This window comes from Glycine soja, chromosome 6 (genome assembly GCF_004193775.1).
Source record: "Glycine soja cultivar W05 chromosome 6, ASM419377v2, whole genome shotgun sequence".
Lineage (NCBI taxonomy): Eukaryota > Viridiplantae > Streptophyta > Magnoliopsida > Fabales > Fabaceae > Glycine > Glycine soja.
The window spans coordinates 1,928,698-1,942,381 of NC_041007.1; the positions used below are offsets into that span (position 1 = coordinate 1,928,698).

The 13,684-nt window shown below is 31.9% G+C and overlaps 1 protein-coding gene across 2 annotated transcripts; it reads right to left on the reverse strand.

Annotated features, from left to right (window-relative positions):
- Window positions 1–5,808: 5,808 nt before the first annotated feature.
- On the reverse strand, window positions 5,809–11,716 carry LOC114414600 (filament-like plant protein 4). Of its 2 annotated transcripts, none has more exons than XM_028378910.1 (6): window positions 11,472–11,716; window positions 10,325–10,429; window positions 9,620–9,839; window positions 7,083–9,504; window positions 6,825–6,867; window positions 5,809–6,603 (listed from the first exon to the last, which is right to left on the reverse strand). In XM_028378910.1, the coding sequence occupies exons 2-6, from the start codon at window positions 10,421–10,423 to the stop codon at window positions 6,145–6,147; spliced, it is 3,243 nt and encodes a 1,080-aa protein (XP_028234711.1). In that variant the 5' UTR covers window positions 10,424–10,429; window positions 11,472–11,716; the 3' UTR covers window positions 5,809–6,144. The 2 variants fall into 2 exon arrangements, with proteins under 2 accessions (XP_028234711.1, XP_028234712.1); XM_028378911.1 differs by lacking the exon at window positions 11,472–11,716 and adding an exon at window positions 10,685–11,105.
- Window positions 11,717–13,684: the final 1,968 nt, after the last annotated feature.

Here is a 13,684-nt window from a genome sequence, read left to right on the forward strand (position 1 = left end):
TAAATTTAAACTCCTATTATTGCAATGAGTACAATTGAAGTTAGGGCACATATATTTATAGTATTTAACCCTTTTTTAATTTTTCTTTTCCTTAAAAATTGAAATTGGGACAAATAAATTTGGTAAAATATACTCTTAAAAATTATGGAACTTAATTTCATAAAAAGGAGAAATAATAGTTTTTTTTTTAAATAGAACCTAATTGCAAATTTTCCCTCCATTTTTTTCCCGCAAATTTTATCCCTAAAATTTCAAAAAGTGACAAATTTTAACCTTCCTTCAATTACTTGTTAAATCCGCTTATTATTTTATCTCACATTTTGCCTCCAAAATTTTATAATACTACGCATTTTATCATCATATTTTTAACAATATTACATATTTTATCATCATATTTTTAACAATGTTACACATTTTATCTCTAGATTTTTACAATATTGCATATTTGTCACTGTTTTTTCGTAGTCAACTAACGAATTTAACACAATTGAGGGAAGATTGAAATTTGTCACTCTTTGAAACTTTGGGACAAAATTTGTTATTAAGAAAAAAATTAACAAAAGTAACTTTTATAATAAGCTACGCACCCTAACACCTCTTTTATGCTCAACTAATCAATGTGTCCCTCGTTAAAAAGAAAAGTAATCAATGTGAAATAATAAAATAATTTTTGATTTAAAGAAAAATCTTTAAAATTAAAACTATTAAATAACTTTCACTTTGTTTTTTTTTTAAATTGTTATTTGATCTATATTAACTAGGTGGTTTTTTATAGGACAAGCGACAAAAGTGATTTATCGTGGTCATTAAACAGGTTATTCACATTTTTAGGCTCACTCTAGCAAGCTGTAAAGCAGGTCACTGTTCCTCTCTCAATGACTAAGAAAGAAAGGCACATTGAAGATTTGAAGGGGACGAATTAATACTTGATGGTTAGGTTGTGTAATCATCTGATTCTGATCGTTGTTGTGACGAGGTCTGATTCTCATTTTTCATACACCTATGCTGAATTTCCCTACAACTTACCTACCACTATTTTCAATATCCACTCGGTAAATGATTAACAATAGTGTTGAGAAATAATCATATGTTTTATGATATATGATTTATGTTTTTGTATATATGAAAACACATTTTTTAAGAGAATAATTTCTTAAATAAATATTTTAACCTAAAAGAATAAATCTTTAACTCTTAACTAAAAATACCTTAAAAAACTAGGTAAATGATTAACGGCTTTAATAATATAAAATATAAGGTTGATCTATGAATGGAAACGAGAACTTAAGAGTAAAGAAAAAAATTAAAAAAAATTACTTATTTAAAATTTTTCATTGATATTTTTAATAAAATTAAAGAAATAATATTTGGGAACTTTAATGGTATATACCCATATTTTGCGGGATGATAAATCATCTGGGATACAATCCAACAATTCGGACATTCCCAACCCCTTTGGTCAACACACATCATATCGTAATGCATGTATCAGTTCAAAACTTCACATGATATGCTCATGATGCAATGTACATGGCATATTTAGCATCGTCGACCATTGGATCTGATCTTCATTCCTTTGTACGTGCTTTCCCTCTGCTAGGTTTCAACTCCAATCACAACCTAAACCATTCGGATTGCTCTGTAAAAATAAATTAACTGTTACTTTTAATATAAGGACTTATTTATAATATTCATAACTTCAATTGTAATAGGTGGTTCATCTACACCGTTCATTAAAACAGTCATATATCTCACTGGTCTAACATGGACCACTTTTTATCTAAACCATGTTAAACGCTGCTTATTAATTATATATTCATATGTTTTTTCTTAGATGACAGACCATAAGTTAAGATTAGTTTTTAGTTTTCTATCTTAATTTTGTTGCTAAGTTGCAAAAATATGAAATAATACACATGAATTTAATTGAAATATTTTTAGAGTGTAAAAAAAATTGATACTGTCATCTTATCTCGGATTGTCATGTTATTGAAAATTGTTATAATTATTTTAAAAGTCACCTCTATAATAAATTTTAATTGGTTGATAATGTAAAAATATTTAAAATAAAGTGTATCAAATTTAAATTTTATTCATATATTTTTTTTTCCTGAGTTAGAAACACAAATATCTTATGTTAAATAGATCATGACTATATGAGGGTAACAAGATCTTAAACCACTGTGCTAATTTCATGAATTGTTGTGTGGTAAATATTTATTATTTTCATGGTTTCATTATATAATAATTTTTTGTCCAAATAGATTAAGTGAATTTCACAATATAAAATTGTGAACTTAATCTTCGCAAATCAGTCCAATTACTTAAGTTACGAGAAATAAATTATGAATTTATAAATTTAAATTTTATAAATTGTTTATGTCTTTTTTATTTCCTTATTTTTTTTTCTCATTTTCTTTTTATAAAACTAATATTTGTGTATGTATGTGTGCGTATGCAGCCTCGTGCGCACATTTAATATCTTGATTTCATTTCTTGTATATAATATTTTTTTGCTAACATCTTGTATATAAATGTATACTTTAAATAATTAACTTGTTTTTATTAATTTTGGTATTGAATTCAAAACAAGGACTCAAGGACTGGGGCACATGCTAGGGCGGTGGATTATATGTTGGGCTCTCCCGGTTAGGTTTCGAATTTATAGTAAAACGAAAGGTTTAAAGTCTTTTAGATCACGATTTGTTTTTTTAAAAAAAGCAACTCACTTTTACTTTAATGAGCTTTTAAGAGTAAAGGCTAATATATACTTTTAATTTTTTATTTCACTTTTAATATTATTTTACTTTTTTAAATCTTTTAAAAGGATTCACTTTTATTTTTTGTGTGTATATACGTTATATAAAGAGATCTCTTATGTCATCCCAATTAAATGTAGTAACGAAAGTTATTGATGTATCAAATGCAGTTTACACATCCTATGTGAAAGGATTATTGAAACAATTTTATTTACCTAGTCTCTTAAAATTTGTATTTTTACAAACAAAATGAACCATTTGGTCACTTGCTCGGGAACTAAGAAATGAAAGGAGAAAAGGTAAGCAAATTTGAAAGGTCAACTAAAAAATGGAGGGAAAGAGATTTACGATTTATTCTAACACTGTAGTAGAGAAGTTATGTGAGTTGACAAGAAAGACAGAAGAAGAGTTTTATCTAATTTGTTTCGAAGCATGGAAGGTATGTAGAGTCTCTTTATTTGATTTTTCTATACATATATATCTTTGTTGCATGCGTGCTTTGTGTTGGGGTTTTGTTTGGTTAATGGTGCAGTTCTGTACTACTACAATCGTCTATTTGTTTAAGTGATTTTCACAATATAATAATATGAATTTTAATCTTCGCTTACCAGTTCAATAACTTAAGTCACGAGAAATGAAATGTGAATACATAAATCTAATTTTTATAATTTTTTTGTGTTTTTATTTCCTTATTTTTTTTCTCTTTTTCTTTTTTATAAAACTAATATTTGTGTGTGTACGTATGTGTACGTAAGAAGCCTCGTGCGCACTTTTTTTTTTTTTGACAGAATCGTGCGAACATTTAATATCCTGATTTTTTGTATATAATTTTATGGTTTTTTAAGCATAATTTTATACTTTAAAAATAAGTATCTTGTTTTATTAATTTTGGTATTGAATTCAGAACAAGGATGACCACATGCCAGGACGGTGGGTTATATGCTGGGGTCTACCTGTTAGGTTTCAAATTTAAAGTAAACGCTGAAAGGTTTAGACCACACAAAAAGGGTTAAATATATTTTTTATATATCATCTAAGTATTGATCCATATTAGTTTTAGTCTTCTAAAAATAATTTTGATTACATTTTATACTTGAAATTTTCAAAAAATATATTTTAAATCTGTTATTTAATTCCATTAATATTTTCTGTTAAATATTAAGTACCCCCACCAGTTCACAAATGTTGTAAAAAATGTGGATGTTACTCAAACTATTATAACCAATGCAACTACTGATGTTTGTTCTAAAATCAGGTTCTACCAACAACAGGGGTATTATATGATTTTAATTTTATGTATTTGCTTGGGAATAATATAGTTGTAATCTGATTATTTTTTCTATTCTTACAGGGAACATTGGATGCTAATGCCAGAAATAAAAATGTAAATATTGGGACAACTATTACTGTAAACTTTTAATAGCAAAAATTAAGAGTTAAATAAATGACTTAAAAAAAGAATGTTAAATTTTCAAAGATCAATACAATGACTCCTTTAAGTTATTTTGTATGTATTTATAATTATAATTATAAATATAATAAAGAATATAGGATACCTGCTAGCATAATTTAAAAAGAAAACTTAACCGTCAATGGTTGTATTCTTTGAATTTTCCTAAATCCTACTTTCTTCACCAAGATTATAATTCATATATTTCAGATATTAGTGGATAATAACTACCACTTAACTGCCTATCCATCCACTAAAGAGGTAATCACAATCCTATCAACTGAGAAAATATACTACTAGAAATAAAGGATACATGACAGGTAAAAAGATTAGTGGTGGAGCTCGATCTCGAGAGCATTTCATAATCGGGTAAGAATTTGAATAACTACATTCTAGAATTGTGAGCATTTCAAGTTCCAAGTTCGATATTTAGAGAATTAGAGCTGATGAGAATGAGAAGCAACACAAGCAAAAATATTCTAATTTCACAATTGAAGTTATTCCTTCACACGAACAAAGAAACAAGAAACACGTAAGTGTCTCATACTCACAATGAATTATTTTTATACATAGAAAGGAATCAAATACAAATACCGAGAGGGTTACAACAATTAATACATCCTACTTAATTAACTGAATTGACTCTGTAGTATACCAGCAACAAATTTTAGAGTTCCATAAAATGTTTTATTAAGTAATTGCTGATGAACTTAACAGTAATGCTTGCTAATTGCTATCAAAAGAAAATGTGCTAGTCACTAAACAAGACACTGGATTTGGATATATTTCATACATCAGTTTTTTTTTTTGGTACAGATACATAATTTTTTTTATGGTCATATTACATTAATCTTCTAAGAGGTTAAAAAAATCTGGATATTGGGTTCTTGTGGACTAGTTTTCCCATTTTTTCTTTATTAATATTAGTGTACTTATAGAAACGGAAAAATTAAGGGCGACTATAATTTTTTTTTAAAAGGACTACTATGGCCCAAAGCAAAGAGTGCCCACTAATTTAGGGTGGTTCTTGTCGGTGCTCGCCCAATTCACGAACGGTTTTGTAATCTTGAGTCTTTTTTTTTTGACTGATTGTAATCTTGAGTCTTGACTTGTTTATGATTTGTAAAATAAATCCATACACAAATAATTCCTCGCGAATACAAATTTATAAATCCATTGAGAAGCGGCACTGAAACTAATTTCCAGTTTGGTTGAGTTTTTTTTTTTATATGGAGTTTGGTTAAGCTTTTTAAAAATGTACTTTTAATTAAATGTTTTTTTTTCTTAAGTTTAATTCAATGTTTTAAAAATTATTATAATTGAATATATTTTTGAAAAACAAAAATATCAAAGTAGTAATTTTGGGGTTTTTGAAAAAAAAATGGCTTCCCATCAATATTTGTATTTGCTGAAATCTTTGTCAACGTTAACATTTGCTGAAATTTTTAACGTCCATTGGTAAATGTTGGTGAGAAACATGGATACTTTTCAATTGAAACCTGTGCTTTTAAATTATAATAATCCAGGCAGGCAATAGCACGAGTGCTGCTAAAGTTGATCAGACATGGCAACCACTTCTATTCAGTTCAAACTTGCTCCTAGAAAAAATCAAGGCATGGATAAATTTGTTAAGTTCAACATATTCAATATATCCTGTAAAAGTTCAGATACTATGTCAAAGTTTGTCCTTTGCTACTTAAATTACAGAATAGAGGGGGCAAAACCATAAAAAGCAAAAGAAAAAAAAAACATATGGTACAACCATTACATACAAAAATCACCTGGCACTCATGGTATACCCTCCTTAATTACACAAACCTCCCCAAAAACTCAATTCTGTCAAACATGAAGGGTTTGGACCTTGGTGCTTTCCAAATGTCATCACCAAGTGGCTTACTCGTTATGAATTTTCATAGAGCCGGTGCCGGTGCAGGCTCAATGACCAGACTTTCCTTTAGGTGAAAAGAATCTACTAAATCCCCGTGCATGTTTCTCAGGTGTGGTGGCGGAAGAAACTGAAGAAGAGGCTGACTTGGTAGGCCTGTGTTTTGGTTTTGATTTAGAATGCTGTACTGGGGATCTGGCTGGAATGGTGGACTCGCTGTCCGAAGGGCTAAATAAACTGTTGGAAAAATGCAAGGGGGACTCCGAACTCAATCTTGGCACAAAAGCAGAAGTAGAACTGTCCATCTCCAACTGGCCTAATTCTTGAAACTTTTGGCCATTAGTAGTATGTTCATCTTCTGTGAATCCTTCATCTTTTGGATTTATCTTACTGTACGGTGAGTCATTTGCCTCAGTTTGTGGACGTAAAGAATTTAACTGCTTGCCCAGAAGAAGTATGGTTTCTTGACACTCGGCTAGCTTTTCAGCAGCAGCTGTCAAATTTCTCTCCTGCATTTATAATTTATAATAAAAATCAAACTTAGACTCTCAACCCATCTAAAGAAATTCCAGATTTAGATACACACCTTATGGATTTTTTAATAATCATGAGAGCCTATATTTTCCTAACTTAATTTTTTTAATACAATCCTAACTAAATATATATTCAACAGTATGACATGCGAAATTCAACATGGTAATTAATTTTCACATTGGAATTACAGCCTTACATGCGGAGTCTTGTGGTCATCATCAGCTGCCAAGCACTCAATCCTAAACAAACAGTAACATAGAAATCAGAATTTGAACCAGCAACAGAGGTTTCCATAAGAATAGATATATGAAACCCTGCTTTTCATAACATTTTCCAATTTTGATCAACATAAAACACAAATGCAGAAAATATGTTATCGACACTCGATAGCCTCTAAATAGGACTGCGGAGAATAATTTAAATACTTGCACCCAGATATTAGATGATGCCTAACCTTTTTAACTGCTCTTCTAGCTCCTTGCTCCTGGCCATAGCAGCTTCATGAGCCCTCTTTTCCTCTTGAAGTTCATTCTCCAGAGATTCTATCTTGATTTGCAGATGGTTCAGCTCAGTTTCCAAGTCCTGGGCACGTGTTTCAAGTGAGTTGTACGATTCTGCCATACACCTTAGCTGTGTCTCAGCCAAGCTGTTTGATTTATTAGCAGAAGCCAATTGTGATTTAACTTCAGCTAGAAGTTGCTCTGCCTCTAGCAATTGAGACTTTGTCATTTCAAGATTCTCAGTACAATTTGACAGATCAATCACTACTTTCTCTTTCTCTAGTTTCAATTCTTCAAACTCCTCTATTGACAGTTTCTGTGATGCAGCATCTGCTTTATAACCTGAGACCAAATTTCCATCATCAGGAACCTCAGGATTAGAACATGGATTAAGAATATGGGAACAACCATTTTGATATCTTTCTCCAGATGAATTGTCTTGTACTAACTTATTTTCGGGCAAAGCAATCTTATCTATGCAATCTGGACTGTTACTTTCAGCTTCGGTGCCCTTGTAGCCAAGGACATTAAATCTGAACTCACTTGCTTTATCTAGAACATAGGACAGGTCAAGAACAAACTGTAGCAAACTTGCATTGTTGCATAACACTTTATTAAAGGTGACGGAGAATTCCTCAATCTTTTGCCTCATTTCATTTCCATCAGAAGATACATCATGAAATGATGTCATTGCTTCCTTGCCAAGGAACAATACAAAGTCATGAATCTGAGAAACTGCAGCTTCCAAATCTGTAGTTATCTGCACATATTCTTTGGGTTGCTGGGATGAAATTACTTCCTTTTCAAGATTTAAGCCAGCATCTTCAGGATTATCCTTCCTATCACATGTAGTGTCAGAAGGATGGGCATCCACAGAGTGGTGGATGGTAGTGTCATGTGAATCTTCAAGCACATGTTTAATATCATCCACAATCTTCCCTATGTCAGCATCCTTAGCTAAGGACTCAAAAACCAGTAATATTCTTGATCTAAGTTCTGTTAATAACAAGCCACTAACGTCAGTTTGAGAATCTGGTGCTGACATCAAAGCATCAGAAGACACTTCATTTGACAATTGATCTGAATTGCCATTTTTTTCAGACAGACCTTCTTTGCCAGTACAGACTTCTGATAAATCATCAGCCACAAAGTCAGTTGTCTTATTGTTTGAAGAAACTGAAATAGTGGCATCTACATTGGAATCATTTGACAAACGAGCCAACTTCTCCACCTCCAGAAAGTCATCCATTAGTTCCAACTTGTTAGTGACTTCAGATTTATTTGATTCCTCATTGCACTTTTCTCTAGGAAATTGGGATAGCCCAGAGACTATTGCTGTTGCCCAAGATTCAGCACAACTTTCTGCATCGTCATTTCCATCTTCAGACATGGAGATCAAACTTGGTGCACTGCTTGAATTTTGATTATAAATACGTTCGTGAGTTAACTGGACGATGGATTTTGGAGATCCTTTCAGCTGGTTCTGAGATTGTGCTTCCAAACTTTGAAGTTTGCTCAGTGTTTTAGCACACATACTCCTTGAGGCCTGCAACTCACTGTTACGTTTAGCCAAAGCTTCTTTCAGCATCTTCGTTTCTTCTTCCATTGCTAATAAACGCTCCGTAAGAAATTCATTGTCCTTCTGGAATTTCTGTACATTCTCCAGGGAGAAATCAGGTAATGGAGACAAATTAGGGGTAGCAGGCTTCACAGGGGACTTCCTTAATCGACTTTCTCCAAAATCTCGGCCAAGGCTTTCGACTTCTAGCTTCATCTGTGCAAGTGCAGCAGGACCAGGTAACTTTTTCCTCACAAGACCACGTAATCTTTGGCACTCAGCCTCTAACTTGGTAATTTTTTTTACACCCTCCATATGCTGCTTGTTAGCAGCTTCAGCAGACCTCATACTCATATTTTTTTCTTCATTGCGAATTTCAAGCTCTTTAGAAACAACATGAAGTTCATATTTAAGTGAATTAATTTCCCTTTCACATGCTTCTATGTTGCCCTTAAGAAGCTCAATTTCACCCTCGGCATGACCCTTCTCTTCGCTTAATTTGATTAGCATGTTCGAGCGTTCCTGCAATGACCTTGACAGAGTCCCATTTTCAGCAGCAGACCTAAGAAGTTCCTGTTCAAAGTTCACTATCTTTGCCTCCAGCTCCCCCTTAATCTTGTCTAATTGCATGGTTTTTGAGAGAGCAACTTCCTGTATTTTATGCTCATGTTCTTCCTTCAGGTTTCGTATTTGTCGCATACACTCTTTAAGAGCACCATCTAAATGCGTTGCGCGATCCTCAGCAGTGAGTTTTAAAAGAGTGACAGATTCTAGATGGTTCTTCAATGCCAAAGCTTCAGCTTCAGCCTTTTCCCAGCCTGCAGAGTTTCAATAAAAATTTAATTCCAAGAATAGTGAGAAGCAATTTGTGGTGAGGCAAGCTTCCAGCCTGAACATGTTTAAGATGGTAAGTAAATTCATTAAGTATGTAACCTGATACAGCTTCTTCAGCCACTTTAGCATGTTGTTTTACCATGCTTTCCTTGGTATTGATCTCAGAGTTTGCTGCAGACATCTTTTCATTCATTTCCTTGATCTCATCTTCAAGTGTCTGAACTTTTTCCTCATATGTCTTCACTTGATCTTCCAAGTCAGACAGATGTGAATAGGATTCCACAGAGATTTGAACATAGTTTGGTTTCTTGTTGTTATCCTGTTTTTGCAAGTAAATACAAAACAAAATAGAAAATACAAAAAAAAAACTTAAATCACATTGTTGAATCAACCAAGCCATATTTAAGTCCTTCACACACACACATACACACGAAAGACAGAGAGACAGGATTATTGAACAATGTACAGAAAATGTATGTTGAACTACAGTTTTTATTCAAGGAAACTATAACACGCAAATAACGTACAGAAAGTGTAAAATGCTTAAAAGCTGGCTAAGAATAGGAAACTCGCAGAAGACGTGAATCAAGATTATTAATAAAAATAAAATATTAACAATGAAAGGATCATTAGCAAAGTAGCAACAAACTATAGACATTAAAAATTGGTAAAACAGTCACACTCAGACACAAAAATAAAACAGAACTTAGTTACCAAATAGCACTAAAAAAGGTGGGAAATTTTTTAAGGCACAAAAATTTTGCAGATATTTTCTTGTGTGAAAATGCCAACAAACAAATATACCTGGTTGTTGGAAGCATCGGAGGAATCCAATGCAGTAGTTGCTTTCTCAATCACGGACTTTTCTGATGATTTTTTCTTCCAAGGCCACCGTCGATCCATCGCAAACTACAAAAGCCACGTAGAATTAAACATATAATTCAACACTCAGATTAGGTTTTCACCACACAAAATTTTCACACTACAACAGCAACGGATTGTGCTGCAAACTCTATCATCAACTTCATCACCGTTCAAGATAACTAGATTCGAATGACAATATAACAAGATAACCGGTAACACAAATAGTAATAACATCTTAAAATTCCAGCATCCTAATTACTAATTAGGTAAAGAATTTTATTTTTAAAAAAAAAAAACTACCTTGGTATGCAATTTAGAAATGATAATGGCTATGCATTCTGGCGTGGTGCGTGGGTAAATCTAATTGTCGGTGGTAAAAAGTTGATTAAATTGAAGCAAGGTATTGGTTCGGGATTGAGCGAAATTACTAAATTGGTGAAATGCATTGAAGCAGCATGGTACTGCTTACTGCTTCTGCTTGAGTGGCAGTGATATTTGTGTAACGGCGATTTCCGAGATCCAACCACCGCACTTGCGCGCATGCTATAACCGTGTACCGAAACTATCAACAAAAAGCCACATATATTCTTTTCTCTCAAACTTGAGACTAAAGCAAGTTAGTGAGTGGGGTTTTTAATTTTTACCCTCCAAAAAATAAAAATAAAAAGAAAGATAGAAGTGATCTTTCGTAATGATTGTTTATTATTGCTAAACCGTCTTTATCGCTCAAATTAGATCCAAATTAATGGAAATCAGCTATGGTCTAGACTAGAGCGGCGCAGATTAAGAGCACCCGAGTTAATATTGGGAAAATTATTCCGTAATGTTATGGAATGAATGAAACGTTTCTAATTCTAAAAATAGCAACAATTGGAACCGCACGGAACAGAACCTCACCGACAATTTAAAGAAGAAGAAAAAAGAAAAAGTTCTCCATGACGAAGTATATGAGAATAATATAAAAAAAAAAAAAAAAAAACTGTAGCGAGCAGTTTCACTGAAACTGTTCCGTGTCCGAAGCCAGTGAGCGAAGAAAATGTGAATGAATAATAAGTGAGCGAAGATAATGTGGATAAAATAAACTTACCTGAAAAAAATGTAACCGAAGAAAATGTTGAAGCAACAATGCTAGTTACTAGTTAGAGATTGAAAGTGAAGAATGAGGATCTCGATTGGAATAGGAGACAGAGAGGGTGCTATGTTCCTAAGAAATTCGGAATTAGAAGGTGCGTGTGTTGCGTCTCTTGGAACTTAAAAGCTGGACGTTGAAGGAGACACAAAACAAAGCCCATTTTTTTTCTTGTTCTGCAACCTTGATTAACGCGTACGAGAAAACTAATGTTTTTTTTTTAAAAGCAAATGGAAGATTAAAAAGGTTAGTGGTGGTTTTACGTAATTGACCCTCTGGGATGCTTAGAATGGTTTGTGTCAGACGCAAGCAAGCATCTGAGCTGTATCCGATTTTGGTAAAGGAAGTTTTTCTTTTTTACTTTTAGATTGGTAATGGTGGTTTAATTAATTTAAAGTTTTTTGATTTTATTTAATTGAAATTGAAATTGAAAGGAAGTGTGATTGCTACAACTTTTGTTTGGACCACACTGACTGGCATTCTACACTCTACAGCTCACAAATTTGGTGTGTAGCCGCATGATGGATGACTTGGCGGCTTTGTAAGTGCATAGCCACTGTCCACTGGGATGATATAAAAAACAAGAGCCGTTACTTGTACTCATCCTCACTTACTATGATTGGACAAAACCTAGATTTAGATGCGCAATTATAACTATCATTAATTCCATTCTTCACTCTTCAATTAGAATTCATATTACTTTTATCTCCATATTTCAATAACTAAAACTAACAATTTTATTCAAATAAAATGTTGGTTTTAAGTCATCAACCATCAACCAAGATCTTCAAGAGTATCCAAAACAATGCACTTAACTTACATTCTTGGAGGTTATTAAAAAACAATTACTTATATAAAGAAAATCATCCTTTAAGCCTTGGATTCATCCATGTCATGTAAATAATTAGTGCATGTAATCCATCGAACAATTTGATTTCTTTTTATTGCTAATATAGCGGCAAGAATAACATTTTATAGGCTTAAATTTTGGTCTCTATAAAATAAAAGTTTTTTTTTTATTTCCTTAGTTATTTAGTAATTACCTTATACAATTACAAAACCGACAACATCAGTTTAAAATGTAAATGTTTAATTATTATTGGGTTTTTTGACAAACCAATTAAAATAATGTTTAAATTTAATTTTTGCAACATTAGTTTAAATTTAAGTATCTAATTTTTATAATATTCTGTTACAGACAAATTAAAATAATGGTTAATTTTCTATTTATTTAGGTGAGACAACATTTTTAACCTATTAATCTGTGATAACTTAAGTTGAAATGATTATTTCTTGATTCACTAAAAATTGAGTCAGATAGATTGACTCACGTTTTAAACAACTCATAATAAATTAACTCAAATGAGTCCGATATTAGTGAAATCAAACATGCAGAAGTTTTGAAAAGCATGTTCAAGAAGTCCATCAGTTACATTGAATTTCATACAAATTCAGTGTTGGAGCTCCTATAGGTGTCACCACCTCTATTTCAATTTCCACCACACTCAACCACCGTTGGAGTAACAAGTTTTATCTAACAAACAACCAAGTTTAAGTGGAGGTCGACTTTCTTTACATCGATAAAATAACATATAAAATATACAATAAAAAAGGAATCATTTTATCAATTGATGCAATCAAAACATTGAAAATATGTCAAATAACTTTTTAATTTAAAAAAATTAACAATCTAACTAGCTAGTAAATCATGCAATATTCTTTTATAAATAGGAATCGAAGATAATATAAATCATGCAATATTATCGTGAAGATCAAATATCTAAATTTTTTCATATTTAAACATTATTAAATATGTAATTAAGTAGTAATTATTTACTTATATTTTATATTATTTTAAAGAGAAGAGAAATAAAGTAAAAAAATAAAATAAGGTGAGATGAGACTCACATTTTTATATTTTACTTAAATTTAATTTATTTTTTTCACTTTTTTATATTTTTTCCACTCAACCGGACGATCCCTAAGCCTTATACATTTCATTAATCCAATACCTCCGTGACTCCATCTCTGATTTCACACAACTGACAGCTTACATAAACATTCCTCAATAAACAAATTTCCCTAAATGGCACCCCGGGATTTAATATTTTGCTTGCATTCTGCATTGCAAACATCACATGAATTCAGTGAATCGTAGGTGATCAGTGATT

What these genes read in the sequence shown, in the direction of transcription:
- LOC114414600 (XM_028378910.1), bottom strand. Translation starts at nt 10,423, where the DNA reads ATGGATCGACGGTGGCCTTGGAAGAAAAAATCATCAGAAAAGTCCGTG. An exon ending in CCGATGCTTCCAACAACCAG is followed by an intron (nt 9,840 to 10,324) that starts GTATATTTGTTT and finishes TTGCAAAAACAG; the next exon opens with GATAACAACAAGAAACCAAA. An exon ending in ATGACCACAAGACTCCGCAT is followed by an intron (nt 6,604 to 6,824) that starts GTAAGGCTGTAA and finishes TTATAAATGCAG; the next exon opens with GAGAGAAATTTGACAGCTGC.